Source organism: Synchiropus splendidus, chromosome 5 (assembly GCF_027744825.2).
Source record: "Synchiropus splendidus isolate RoL2022-P1 chromosome 5, RoL_Sspl_1.0, whole genome shotgun sequence".
NCBI classification, from domain to species: Eukaryota; Metazoa; Chordata; class Actinopteri; order Syngnathiformes; family Callionymidae; genus Synchiropus; species Synchiropus splendidus.
The window spans coordinates 31,097,479-31,112,748 of NC_071338.1; the positions used below are offsets into that span (position 1 = coordinate 31,097,479).

Consider the following 15,270-nt stretch of genomic DNA (forward strand, 5'->3'; position numbering starts at 1 on the left):
AGTAATGCTGCTGCTAATTTGATTGAGTCCAGTGAAGTATTCTCTTAAAAACAATCAAGGAAAGGCTCGACACAGATTGCTTTCAACCCCAATGCATACGTAATGACCAGTCTCTGTTGCGCTGCTTCAGTCTTCCCTCTGTTCTCCTCTTTCCTCACACTTGTGACTGAGTGCATCACAGCATAAGCGCCTCATGATTATTTCAAGGCCAAAAACCGCTGCCTGGTGGGGTGGTTAAAAATTGATTTTAGTAATATCCTGCAATCTCGGTCCTGCGGGTGAGAGCGCTCGGAGCCATTATGTGACTCTGCTGCATGTCTGCAGGGATGTGGTTGATATGTGAAATGCAAGTGGATCGTTCCTCGTGAAGCACTTACGGATCGCTGGCTTGGTGTCGCCAGACCTAAGTGGGAAGGAGTGACAGTAATATTTATCAGTAGTTTTTTGCAGGGTAATGAGTACACTTGGTGCAACATTCCCTCTTTATGACGCTTGGTGTTGATGATAAATGCAACCAGTTCTTTAATTTGGCAGATAATTATTTCGTTATTTTTCGCATCTTTTAAAGTGATATTGGACCCCTTCTGAAGCAGTATGTGTAGAAACTATGATTTGAAATATCTGCTTAGTATTTATTAGAAAACGTACATAATCCTGGGCATCAGAAACATTTTCCCAGGAGCTGAAATGACAGTCTCCCAGCCACTCCCACTCTGCTGAGATTGGTCAGGAGGAAGCCTAATATACGCAATGTAACAGGAGGTCTCCTCTCTGTTGACACTTCAGGCAGCCAGCTTCCATTGCGTGCTCAGAAGGTGAGAATTCTCCCACCTTCTGACTCTGTATCTGACGTGATGTCATCCCTGGAGGTGGAGCTGTAATTTCCCAGTTCCAAGGACAACTGGACAACAAAAATCCCTCGCAGCCAAAGCCCCGTTTCCTCATCCGTCCACCGTCAGTCATTGACAACATGTGTTAACGTGAATCGTGATACCATGTGAATTATGGCGGTTTCACACTGTGCGCTCTGTCTGGAGACAAAGCACGTTCGGCTCAGAAGTCCAAGATGTGAACACAAGCGAGCCGGGTTTTGGTCGCGGAGTTGATCCCCGCTGGAGAGATGGACTTTGTCTCGGGAAACTCTCCATACAAACATGATAAATGCCGGGCAGTAAAGAGTTTCAAGCATCAGTTGATGCTTCTGTGTGGGTGTTTGATAACCCTTTATTAGGCTGATAAACATCTGATTTTATTGACAGACAGATTTCTGTAAGTGAATAATGCTGTGCTCTATAGCAACTGTTTTCACTGCTGGGCTCTCACAGCTATGTGCATGAGGACATCTAAGAGGGAAGACACAAATTTTTCCCAAGTTACTGAAGATCACCAGACTATTCATTGATCATTTCGGACGTCTGGATCTGTACTTCACATGATTAAAATCTTTTCCATCATCAGTAATCTCTCTCACTTTGTTCAGTGGGTTGCGAGTGCAGTGTGGACGCTCCGTTTTCGTAGCTTGCTTCCGTAATTTTAAACATGACAACACTCCTTCGTGTTGAGTTTTGACTGTGAAACGCCACATTCTGTTACAGCCGTTGCTGTGTTCCGTCGTCAGCTACTGTCCGACGACTCATCATGCTAAGAAGTGACAGAGTAATAAGGTGGTCGAGCCAATGGTGGTAAATAGGTTGTCGTGTGGCTCATGACGACTTCCTTGAGAAGTGCTTTGTCGTGGGTCACAAACCTGCTATTTTGCGCTGAGCGCCGTCAGCTGAGGAGAGAAAAAGGGACATCGCTTGAGGCGCCGAGGTGCGAGGCTGCACAGCAGGGGGCGAATCGAACTCAGGCCGCCCAGGACAGAACCCGCAGTTTGAAACCGCCCCTTAAAAATCTTTATGGAAGGTTCATTCCATCTATGTGGAGTTTCAACGACAACGTAGACTTCACGATCAGAGTGAGTGAATTAACTTGAACAAGTCTGTGTTTGTTTGCATTGCACAGTCAAACTGTGCAAGAATCCAATTTGACCTCGTGATAGTGAATCTCTCCCATCCTTCTGGAACCTCCCACTCATGCAGAGCTACTCTGCTCTTGAACCCTTAAGCCAGACGCTTGCCCTCATCTGCCCACAGTTCCTCAGCATCCATTATCATCCGTCAACACATTAAAAGGTCAAAGACGGGGTCACGAGTTTGCATATAAAGCAAGGAGTACTGACCAGAGGTTTAGCTGGAAATAAAAATAGACCAGGAATGTCAAATCTCCCACAGATGTTGCTTCCTATTTGCTATCACCTCTCACTCCCCGGAGCCAGGTATCACACGAGGACTTCCTGTAACAAAATGATGTATCTCAACTTTGTTGGTGGAAATATCCACAGACTCAAATCCAAACAATTGTGCGACCCACAGAGTCATTCCCAGACCTTAAATTTGACACAAGTGCACACTTTTGATTGCGTCTTATTGTTTAAAATTCAGAATTCTAAACAGTTATTGTCCTAGTTTTGTCTCTTGAATTTGACAGTGCCTCAGTTAAGGTACACGGAAGGTGGCTAGTTGGCGTCTTCGACCTGCAATAATCTTGAAAACAAAACAAAGCCTTGCATCACGGCTTGCTCTTTTTAATGTGCCACCTGTGTTCAGATCAAAACTCCTCCTTTGATGGATTCTTTTAATGCAGTTGCGCACAGCGGCACCAGGGGGCAGTGTTGTAAAAGCCTCACGCCTCAGCCTGTAGTCAGACTTGGAGAAAGATTCTCTGTCTGTTAGTATTTCACCTGTTTACCTTTGCTGTGTCAATATTTTCTCTTTCCGCCAAACTCGATGCCGTCTCTGCATGACGCTGTCCGTGTTCATGTTTCCCACCGTGTGCTTTGTTGAAGCAGGAGCTCTGACTTTAAACAAGTGAACATGTGTTTAACAAATGGGATCCATCGATTGTGGGAAAAGGCTCTGCTTGCTGTCTCTTATCGAACAGTCATCATTATTACCTGAGCTGCGGCCAGTCTGTCCGTGTGTGTGTGTGTGTGTGTGTGTGTGTGTGTGTGTGTGTGTGTGTGTGTGTGTGTGTGTGTGTGTGTGTGTGTGTGTGTGTGTGTGTGTGTGTGTGTGTGTGTGTGTGTGTGTGTGTGTGTGTGTGTGTGTGTGTGTGTGTGTGTGTGTGTGTGTTAGTGTTTGGTATTGAGCTGAGCCATGATGAAGTTATGTTGCCTTATTGCTTATTGAGCTGTGTTGTGGCTCACTATGGATTTACATATCAGCCAAGTCTGCACTCACAGTCATGACGCCGCTCTAGCCAGATCATGAGTCGGTTTGTCAGAAGTCAATATTGCAGTGACCTAGACGAAACGTCATTTATTGAAATTGCAAACATGCACTTCCCACATTTAATTTTTGTTCCGTGAAATATATATTTTATTATGTTTTTAACACAATATTTTCACTAAAAATGTAGTGAGAATTTCATTCTGTTTTTTTAGCTGATATTATTGTTATTATTATTATTACAATTATTATATTATTATTAGTTGTACTAGTAGTAGTAGATATAACTCAATATGTTTTATGGCATTTTTATTTTTACCTTTAGATATTCAAAAAGCTATTTGTGAACATGACATGTCATCATATTTTTTAAAAATATTTCAACAGTGTTTAACATATAATAATTCAAATTTTTCAAATTCAAAGTTTATTATTTTCACTTAATTTTCAGCATTTGCATATTTTAACTCTCCTTATTTCAGATTTTAAAATGAATGTGAGAAAAATATGCACTTCTTATCAAAGCTTTCAAATAAAGAAGTTCAACCACATATATTTGCATCAAAGCGATGAGTAATTTTTTGATTAAAATAATGGAATTGTCGGGGGCTTAACTAAATGATTAGTCACGAAACAACAATTCATAAAGGAATTTGGTGGGAAAAAAAAGTAATGTGAGACTGTTTTACAAATAAAGAAATACTTTTGTTTGACAGTCCCAGTTGATTTTTCCTCCCTGTTTACTCCAGCCTCAAATGTAATTGTGTGTCCCTCGATGGAACCGCTGGGCTGAGCTGCTTCTGAACAGCGTCTTCATTGTCGTGTCACAGTTCTCGTGTCCAATTCCTCAGACTGTGTTGCCGTGGAGCTGTCAGGAATCATACAGGTGCGGAATATCAATGCTGCTCCTGGCCTTTGGGTGTCTGCGTGTGAGTCTCCGTCTGTTTGTGTGGGGAATATGTATTAAGGGCTGTGTTCTGTTTGTGCTTCTTCGATTTGTTCTTCTTTAAAGGACAGAAAGTGCACCTCTGGTGGCACTTGTAAAGTGAAGCGTAGATCCAACATCTGGATCAGGAGAACATGTTGGAGATGATGCTGCATTCTGGGAGTTGGCTTATCAAAGAACAGTGCTGATGTTCGAACCATGTCACTCATGCTGTATTTAACACACCGATCACAGTGACATTAGATGTGAGTTTGAGGCCTTTTGCAAAGTACTCAGTTTAATTTGTGACATTTTAATCTACATATTTATTTAGGCATGAAGTAATTGTCTGTGAATAAACAAGAGTCTTTAAGCATTTTAGGATCTTTTCAGCACCCTGGTAATCTCAGTGCAGCACACACATAAAGATTCTGTCCCAAAACCATTGGAGAAGCTCAACTTGCAAGACGGACAATTTTACCTGGAGCAGACTGCATTGTCACCTTAACTGCAACATGAACAGGAGCACGGCTCAGTTTTCTCCTGTGCCAGTCACACAGCACACATTTACAAGTACTTTACAAATACTATGTTTCCAACTGAGTCACATACACCATACATACGGAGAACTATGAGTAGCATGCAGCCAAATGTTGAGTTCACTGCTAAATGCTAACGTGCTAAACAGCTGCAAACTCTGATATAGAGAGCAACTGCAAGTACCAACGTCACTGCGCAATGTTGTGTTCAGGTCCAACTCGGAAAATTGCCTACTCCTCAGGTCCCACACTCACAAAGATGCATTAAAGTAATGAAACGTCGTACAGCTTCTGATATTTCGTAAATCTGTTCTGGGTAGTACAGACGGAATTAGGTACAAATTAAAGTACCTAATTCGGTACCTATCTCTAGACGTCACCCATCCATGGTCGGGAAGGAGCACATTTTGAACAGAACTCTTGTGCAGCCCATCTCCAGTGTGTTCCAGAGTGTGTTTTTAATGCAACTAACAAGTAAGTAAAGAAAAACAAACAATGAAATTCATTATGAAGAGCTCAAGTCATATTTTTTTCCCAGTTCAATCTAACATTTTGAGTTTTTTCACACTGAAATAATTTCTCTCTGACCACCTCTTGTTTTATCCACTTACTTTTTCTATACTTTCAGTGCTCCTGGACATAGGTGTGTTTGTGTTGATGCTAAAATTGTCAGAGAAAACAAGAGTTCTGCCTCAGAGCAGCCGCCAGACAATTTGCCAGTTGTGTCACAGTATTTAAAAGCACCAGTCTTTGTGTGCCTCAGAGTTTCACTTGATTTCATCAGCCCCTTTTGATTAGATTTTGTTTTTGCCATCGCTGACGCTTCAGTGTGTCAACAACGGAGGAAGAGAGACGTATCATTGTTTGGTCAATGTCGGGCTCCAAAAGTTGTCGGATAAATTCCTTCTGTGAACTGTCTATCCATCTGAGAGCTACTGTCTCTGTCAGGTCATGTATGTGTGTTCAGATATTTCTCCTCAGTTCAGCTCAGCCTGCGAGAGAAGAAGGTCATTCCCACTGTTGCAAACCTCGCTGCTGTCTATGTGCCTGAATAAAGTTCATATCGCAGACAACACACACCAGCATCATGGACAGCGTAGTTCACGTCTGTTGTGACTGTGTAAAAAGATCTGACATTAAACCATGGATATAACTGGGATTCCACTGGTTTGAGTTGCTGGGGTAGTCGGTCGTGGTGAGCTGATGTAGCTTCATGAAGCAGTGTTTTCAGAGGTCAGTAGTGGGCACTTTACACATACAGTTAGGTTTTATTAACATGTTCATAGACATGAGACATTGCTCACAGGCTCAATGATGGTGATGCAGTTGGTAACTGAACTGCTGATCAGTTGTTGCAGTGGATCAAAGCTGGTGAGTCCAAAAGTAAACAAGATACTTTCCATTTGTTGCGTTATATCTGTATTAGTAAGGGAAAAAAAAAGAAAAAAAACTCAAACTCCTGGAAAGGCGCTGGGACAGTGTATACGATCTCATTTTCACCCACAGTATGATTTGTATGTTGTCACCATTCATATATTTTATCAGTCAAAATTATCTTAAATATTTTCTGAAGGGTGTCCCCGACTTCTTTGCCACGAGTCATTTTGTCCCCATAACACAACAATCCTGGAAGCCATCATAACCTTGATATTAAAGATTTGATATGTTCACTCCCCCAGACTGTCACATGTAAAATAAATTATTGTTTAGTTCAGCCTGATCGGCTCAAGTCGGGGGAACAACTAGCTTGATCTAAGGTGGCCTGAAAAGAAAAAAAAATCACGAAAGATGAATTACCGTAATGAGAAAAGATATTTTACAGTTACACTTAAAATATGTAACTAGCGGGTGTTGCAGATGTTTTTAAACTAGCTTAATTTAAAGTGTAACCTAATAAAATAATTGTCCCCACCACAGAAGTCACTTTGCTCACAGCGTTTGTCTCAACCACTTCTCAAAACAAATTGACCCCACCTTGATCAACACTTCCTGAAAATTTATGGAAATATATTCATCTATTTCTTTGTTACTTTATGAGGCAGATAAACCCAGACGTTCACCTCAAAAATTAATGCAGCCAAGGGAATCGAAAGGAGCAAGGAAGCAGAATAGGTCACTGAATCTGAAATTGGTGGGGAATCTGCTGGACCAGTTATTGTACCAGGTGAAAGAGGTAGACAACCCATGAGGTCCCTGGATGTGAAGATGACGGGTACAACTTGAGGAGGAAGATTTAGTCAGAGAATTTGCATGATGGGAAGAAAAGTTGTGTCGCAGTGCCTTGTTTTTTTGTTGGTGAAACGTCTAAAACCACACTGGTATGTTGTTAACACTAATGTCTTTATCACTGAATGGAAGCATCCATGAAAGAGTGTGATACAAAACTCCTGTTTTGTTTCTTGATGCTGGAAACCAAGCCGCTGACATGAAGTTCAGCTGTCATGACAGTTGTGCTTTATCCTTACTGTACATGAAGATGTTTGAGCTCCATCTCTCTGGTATTTTTTGTTACTCACCACTGAGACAACCAGCCGCAGCTATACGGTGCTTATACCGTGTTTTTGTAAGTGCAGCCCTCCTCTCTCCGACAGCTTGATGTAAGATGTGTCTGGGTTTTATTTACCCTCAGCCATGTGCATCGCCTTGCAAACGCTATAAAACTCCCCTGTCCGCCCCCCTCCCATGCTGTCTGTCCCGACCCACCCCCCCACCCCACACCCTCGCTCTCCATGTCGTCATGCTCCTGGTCCTTCGCACACCTGAGTCTGGCTGTGAGAAAGAAAGTGTTGTGACAACTGTGTCACGAGTGTGTGGCGCTGACAAGTCGGCGGGTAGAGTGGAAGCGGCGTCTCTCGGAGGCTAGTCAGATCTGCCTCTCACTGCTAAGCGAGGCTCGTTGCCAGTTGCTCACAAAGGCTGTAATGAGTTTATTTCATGTCGGCTGTGAAAGTGGCCGTCTCTGTCTCACAGGCACTCGAACAGCACGGCGGCCCATAAAGACAAAGTGCAGCGTATAAATCTTCTCAGCCTGACGTCTTCCAGTCTGCCCTTCTGAGGATGTCTTCATCGGTGGCTGGGTGGCGGCTAAAGCGCATTAGATAAGATGAGATCCTTCATTAGTCTCAAGGATGAGGAATTTCCTGCCAAATTCCGAGCTAACATACCAGACAGAACAGTCTTAATCAGTGGATTTCTTTCACTGTGATGCTGCTAGTTTAAATTAGAAGCGACCACAGCGTCAAAGGAGGTCCTCAGAAGCACATGTACTCTTGAGGGCCTGAGTCTCTTGAGTCGCCTTTCTTCAGAACAAATGAAATCGAAAGGAAGTCAACAGCGTAGAAGGTGAAAAGACGAGGAGTTCCCCAGGGAGATCCAATACTCTAGGCTTCTTTCAGTCACTCTCACACTCTGATCTCCAGACAAATTTGTCCGTTCGTTTTTAAAGCTTGGGGAAATCTCAGAACATGATCTTCGCAGGACCCAGATTTCATTTCTTTCACAGCTTTGACTCATAAATTGAACACAGTTTGGAGGGGCTCACAAGGCTGGTCTACGACTTTGGACTAATGAGGGGAGGTCTAGATCCAAACGTCCTTGTAGGTAGGCAGTGATGGTGCAATGACTAACAGCGCTGGACTGGTCCTCACCGGCCACTAGATGGCACTATTTGCTCTGAAATCATTGGATTTGAACAACACTCCAATGATATTTGGCACGCTTAATATCCTTCAAATGTATGCCCTTCATCATGGATGTTACATTACATTATACCTGGAACTAGCCGGGTAAATGAGGGCACTGTTTCATGAAGCCTCATCTGCCCATCACTACTGAAGTCTATAGAGTCAGAGGGTGGTTGAAGAGACTCCTTGACCCTTCATACTGCGAGGACGTACTACAGGCACATGCCTGACGGCGTTTGTCATTTATAAAAAAAGTGCATCCTACTCACTGACTGCTTTCTCTAGAGTTTTGCTTCCTCTTCTTGTTTCTGTGCAGCTTCCATGATGGCTGTTTGAACAGGCTGCAACAGTAAATATCGAGTTTGGAAAATCAAACAAGCCGAGTTGATGGACACTATTTCACCTCTGCAAAGTAAAACAAAATGTTGGCGCCTGGATCCGTGGGGTTCATCACTGCTTTACCCCCACTGACGCAGGAGCTTGGGAATATGACGGACGTGTGATGACCGCCGGCGTCTTTCGTCCTCAAATATCTAAAGCCTCACACGTTCGCTAAGCCAAAGTCCTCACACTCCTTGTGCTTTGTAGCTCGCGGAAACTGAAATGCTACTTCGACACCTGTGATGACTGCCACTGGAAGAGAGAAAATCTGTCTTGCACACACACGAGAGGAAATGAAATGAGAAGCCAGCAAACATTTAAATAACTTTTCCCCATAAGTGCACACAACATTCCGGCGAGATGCTGCACCAAAGCGTTTTATTTAAAGTCAAGTGTGCTGTTACCATGGCGTCAGGTGTCCTAGCTTGACCTTCTCTCTTCTCTGATCCACACCACTCTCCTCGGGGCGATGTAAGCTGCCTCCCCACTGTTCCTCTTCCAAGTGTGTCTCCATTTCCCCAAACACTGTCCCTGTTTACCCCCTGCATTTTTGCTGCTCAAGAAGGGAGATGGAAAGTAAAATTCGAGGCATGTGGAGGATGTGTTGAATGAAGTTGAGTGATACTCCTCTCTGGCCCATCTCCAGATATTATCTCTCTTTGTCTGATGACTGATGCCGCTACTTGGCTCTCCTCCCATCCCCCTTGTGCGTGAACTTGGTGCTGTGAATCACTGCAGACTGCTCAGGGACTGATCTAATTGTGCTCGCTCATCGTGCTTTAGAATGCACGTCGCATTGGCGACGCTGACCCTCCACTCCTGCACCCCCCCGAAAAAACAGCAACAAACACCGCCTCCAAAAAATACACAAAAAAATCTCCCGGTTCATTATCGTAAAGGTTGCGAGGAAATGCTCTCCCGGTTTTCCCAGTGGGCGTTGGCACAATAGCGCCAGCCCCGGCTTGTTTTCCCCCAGCAGCTCATCTGTATTGTTTGCAGCGTTGTAGCCCGGCTGAGGAGATTCTGGCACAATGTGGAGCCGTGGAAAGTTCCCACCGCACCAGGACAGCTTCTGTAATCAGAGCAAAGAAGAAAACCCTCAGCTGCTTTCGCCACAGGACTCGGGGAATAGCTTCGTGACTGGAAACAGTGATAGGCCTGTTCTCTTCGCTCCAGGTGGAGCGGCACAGAACCTTCATTAGGAATTGCAAATCATCGACCAACACTCTCAACCAATGAGCGTGATTAGCATTCCAGTTCTATTAAGCACCTTAATGGGTTTATTTTGGTTGTCTTTCCCTCCTCCTTATTTTGGTTTTCACTGTGAACTAACGCACATTTCCTAGTTTGCCAAGTCCGATCAGGACTACCTCATTTACTCTGCTCTTTCACGCTAACAAGTCTATTTATATCTGGTTCATTTTGTCGGTTTTTAGCTCAGTGTTTTCCAACCTTTCTCAAGCCACGACACCGTTGGTTCATTGAAAGAAATCCCCAGGCTCACCACCAAAGGAACCTCGGCCAAAGCGCACTTGTGCTTAAAGTCCTACAGAAAATCCCTCTTCATTTGTGCTACTGACACTCGCTTGTTATTTTGCCGGGCTGTTGGCCGAAACAAATTGCAGAAAATGTATTTGTTTCAAATGTGTCCAGAAAGGGGCGGAAAATATGGCAAAATATATCATGATTTATTGGTTTATTTGCTTACTTTAAATAACTTTCCTGCATGATTTTATTGCAGACAAATCCTTAGCATTCTTTGCCTGAACTTCATAAAAACAATTGTTCTTTCTCGCTTCACATTTTCGAACGTATTTATTTTGTTGTGCATTTAGTTTTTTAACCACAAGGCAAACTTTGACAGTCTGTGAGTATCAATCAAGTTTTGAAGTGAGACATCACATTAGCCCTCAGCTCTGTTAGCTCTGCGGTGCAGACAGTCCTAGGCCTCGCAGGTCCGCAAGGATCACTCCAAGGTTCTGTGGTGAAACTGTGTGGTGAAAATAGAGGCGCATCAGGTTTAAAAACAGCTGGGAGTTGTGCATGTGAGCGGCTTCTTCGCTGTGAGTGTGTGGGAAGAGGAGTGCCGCCGTTTATGTGAATTGTAATTTCACTTTTGCTTATGAGGGCCACATGAATACAAGCAAAGGGCCACACACACTGAACACATTTGTCTAATCCAAACAAACTTGAGCTCCATGGAAATCAAATCTCTTCTTAATTGATTTATATATATTTATTTTAAATATGTTTATACTTATGTTTATATTATTATGGTTATACTTTTTCCGTTTCTGGTGGAGGTAAATGTTGTTGACATTAATGTAACATTTGTATTTGAAGCTCACCATGAGAGGACTCTTGGTCCCCTTATCAATTGGCAAAAAGGTAGCATGAAGGTGGTGGTTTTGTTAGTTGAATAGCAATATAACACATTAGAGATTGAGAAATCGAGTGTAAATGTATTTGACTCTGAGAGTAGACGTCTGGTCCTGCGACCAGTGTTGAGCAATACAACACTGCTATTTTGCACTTCATACAGAGTTTATTTCTGCCTTGTTTCAGCGTTTTTCTTGAACTGGTCTGGTAGAATTCACTTGTCTCCCAAGTCTGTCTTGGGCTCTCTGTGTTTAGGACTGAAACTTATTCATTATTATTATAGTCCATCTACTCTGATTGTATCTATTTCAGACCGGGTAGCAAATGACTGCTCTTGGAACTGTTGTCTAACCTTATCCAGCACTGAAACCTCTTCACACCAGGTCATAATTTCACCCAGCTCTGCTTTACCCAGTTGAACTGTCCAGTTTACCAATTCTGTTTTGGACCTTTTGAGTCCGACACAAACTCAGAAGTTTTAATATTTGCACATCCTTCTTATTTTTTACTTTCAACATACTGAATGTCTTTGAATTTTTTTGTCAATTATTTTGGACTGAAAATGTAATCAGCAAGGAGAAAGAGAACATTAACTCTTTGAGTGCAATTCTTCAATTGAGCCTCAAGGTGTCACTGTTTCAACGGCTGACTGCATCCCTGGGAGTGTCCTAAATATTTCTATGATTTTCTCCAGTCGGATTGATTGAAGGATTCTTTCTGAAGCTGTCAAACATAAACCACCTCCCATGTTTAATGTTTGCGTGGGATCAAATTATTGCACCTGCAACTCAAATCCCTCCCGTGCCAGAGCGACCCGACATCAGCGCTGATAGAAAAAGAAAAAAAAAAAAGAGGGAGGTGAGGAGGCTAAAATGCCACGATGATTATAACAATTAGACAGGCAGAGTAAAGAGGGAGTGTATCGCCCCGGAGGCTAACAGGCTTTTTCTCTCCCGTGTGATGCTGATGAGAGTCTCTGGCCTGTACCAGAGCAGACAGCGATCAATGGAGGATGCTGACTCTGGAGAATACAATAGAAGAACTCTGAGGTGGCTACTAATCCGGAATGATTATGCAGCGGACTCTCTGCTCCGGGTCGGGTCTAGACAAACAGTACACATCTTCCAGGACGCACGCCTGCACACAAAAAGACCCAGGTCATTGTGGAGATTGCAGAGAGGCAGAGCTCTTCTACGACACTGAAAGTTTAAAAACCAAATGTCATGTTTGCAAGCTTCGACAAAGCCTTGGTTTCTGCTCTTGGTGTTGCAGTTCTGGCATTCCTTGTGAGCCATTCATGTGGCTGTGAAAGTCTGGCCTGGGGGCCATTTGGGGCCTTGCCAAATTCACTTATTTTATTTGAGTCCTCGATCCCTTGCCATTCTCAAAAGCTTATCTGTCACATGTCAACCTTCCCAATCATCCGATCCAGCTCACCAACAGGTGGTGTTAGCTCAGCTCCTTTTTTCACCCAAGTTTGGCCACAGCTCTCAAAGCTGTTTATGTATGTAGCATAATTTCACTCACACCTTAACCGATTTTCTCTTCTCTTCTCCACAGCTATGTTGGAAGTGCGAGTCCCTGATCAGCCAGTTGTAGCACTGCATGGCCAGGATGCCGTACTCAACTGCTCCTTCAACCACACCAGCCCCTTCGGCTTGTCCGATCTCACCGTCTTCTGGCAGCTCACAGACACCAAGCGTAACGTGTACGCATACAGGGAAGGAAAGGACCAGCTGGAGGACCAGGCGGAAAGGTTCGCCAACCGTACCAGCCTGTTTCCCGAAGAGCTGGTCAAGGGCAACGCCTCGCTTCTCTTGAGCAAGGTGGTGGTAGCTGATGAAGGCAGCTACATGTGCTTCGTCCGCGTGCAGGACTATGGAAGTTCGGCTTTCTTCCTGCAGGTGGCGGGTGAGTCCACAGAGTTCAAATGTATTTTTTACGTCTCTTTTCTTTGGTACAATCAAATAAAAATAAATATGATTTATATTTCCCATAATGCCTAGCTACTGTTGCATATTAATGGGTATTTTTCAATAAACCCACTGTCCAATTACACGCTTCACTGGATCCGGCGAATAAATTGTAGGCGACATGTTCACCAGCTGAGGCGCACTAATGATGAATAATCTGAATGTCCACACCGATACGAGCGGCCGGACCACCGCCCCTGAATCATCTCGCTTGTGGGTCATAAACAAGTGAAAAAAGGCGTCTCGTTTCGCAACGATTTCCCCCTCGGATTTCACTTAACGGCGGGAATGGATTGCATCCTCGATGTGTATACGCTCAAACGTTAATAGCGCGCGATAAAACGTATTGCACACTCACCTATGTAGTGGTTGATTTAAGATAATTTCCCCTCACGAGACGCGGGCAGGTGATAAACCGTTTCCTCCGGGCTGCTTAGCGCTGTGTTTGGTCAATAAGCGCTGATTGTGGTCTCTGTTGTGGTCAATATCTGCTGACTTTGATTATTAGCCGCTGCGCTCAATCGGCCATCACTAACTCTTTCCTGGCTTGTATCACTACACGACTCCGCCGTCGCAGCTTGCAGGCTTTTATTTATTTATAAAGATAGCGCCCGCCCTCTCAGACTTCTGCTTTACTCGGAGGGTGCGAGTGCGTTTGCTGTTGTTAATGAATCACATTTTTTTTTCCTCCCTCCGGCTGCGAAGAAAACAATACCTCCTACAGTGACGAATTAGTTCAGTTTTATGCCTGGACGTTCTATTTTTAAACATGCTAATGTGAGTCTGGGAGAAAATCTCTGCGGCATTCTGCCCGGTTGTCAAATGGACAGCAGGGGAAGTTAGTGAATCCGTCTTTGTGTCCACTTTGAAAAAGCCGCACAGACAAACGGCTTCACCGTATTGTTTGCTGTGCCTTGATTGGTTCGGGGAATACAGCAACCTCTTTCTTTGCAGGTCCGTGTTGGAGCTCCAGGGATTGGGATGGGGATTTCAGAGGAGGCTAACGGTTCACCTCTCAACCCTCATTCCTCAGTGTTGTTTCGAACAAAGCTGCGTCTTTGTCCGGGGCCTGCTCACCTCCATCTTGGGCTTGAACCCCGCTGATGTTGTGGGAATTGCTCGGCATTTTCTCAGATGAGGTCGCTGCACGTTGGAGAGGCGTTGACTGAAAGGGAAATGATAAATAAGCAGAAGGAGTTCTTGTGGCCGTGTGTGTACCGTAATTTTTGGACTATAGCGTGCCTCTGAATATAAGCCACACCCACTGTGATTCCGTTCTTGTGACGTGATGATGCACTACATCTTAGCTCCATTATCGTTTAAGCCACTATGTTACGACTGTGTGGAAAAATAGGAGCGACTTATAGTCCAGGAATTATTTTCATACAGAGCTCTTACTGAGACGATCTTCGGAATCTTTATGGTGCCACTTGGGCATCTCCAGTCCGTGACAAGTGGACACACCTAGACAGGCACTGAGATGGCGCACCTCCCCCATAGTAGGTGTCTTTCATAAAACAGCAGACAATGACTGCGGTGAATTGACGGCCCAGAATACCGAATAATTGTGTTAGTCCTGCTATGTTCAGCCTTTTAAAATGCTTAGTCCGACAGTTGGAGAACATTTTTAATTTCTCCCAGTCGGACTACGCGACCAAAGCAGTTAATAGCTTGACTATTGTGGCATGTAGCCGAGTTGCTCGACTGTGATTGGACTGGGTGATGGGTGTCGGCTTCCGCGACGCAGTGGAAGTAAACAAGCTGCTTCTCAGATGTGAAGATGGTCTATTAACATGATATACCTTTGAGAAGTGTGGGTAACTTCCTCTGTCTCTGTCGATGTCTGGGGCGACACTGCTCTGCAGATGTGTCGATTTGTCCCCAACTTCTTTCACTCGAGTTGTTTTCGTCGTTAGTTCTCACAACATGATTTGTTGAGAGACGACATCACCTCCATGTTAGCAAGCATTAGCCCGACTGTTAGTTACGCCGGTGATCATAGGCGCGGCTCTGTGCTTTAGATGCTCCACTTCTATCATACTTGGGTTACTCAGAAAACACAAACTTTTTTATCAGAAACAGATGCTTAATTCAAAAATGAATAAAGCCACTTCTATCTCT

General features: G+C 44.0%; 1 protein-coding gene across 1 annotated transcript in view; it reads left to right on the forward strand.

The window, feature by feature from the left end:
• The window catches only part of cd276 (CD276 molecule), a 100,773-nt gene that overhangs the window by 14,067 nt on the left and 71,436 nt on the right, over positions 1–15,270 (forward strand). Inside the window, exon 3 of the mRNA XM_053866258.1 lies at positions 12,737–13,087. Within this exon, the coding sequence (XP_053722233.1) occupies positions 12,737–13,087 (351 nt within the window). The remainder of the gene's footprint in view (positions 1–12,736; positions 13,088–15,270) is intronic.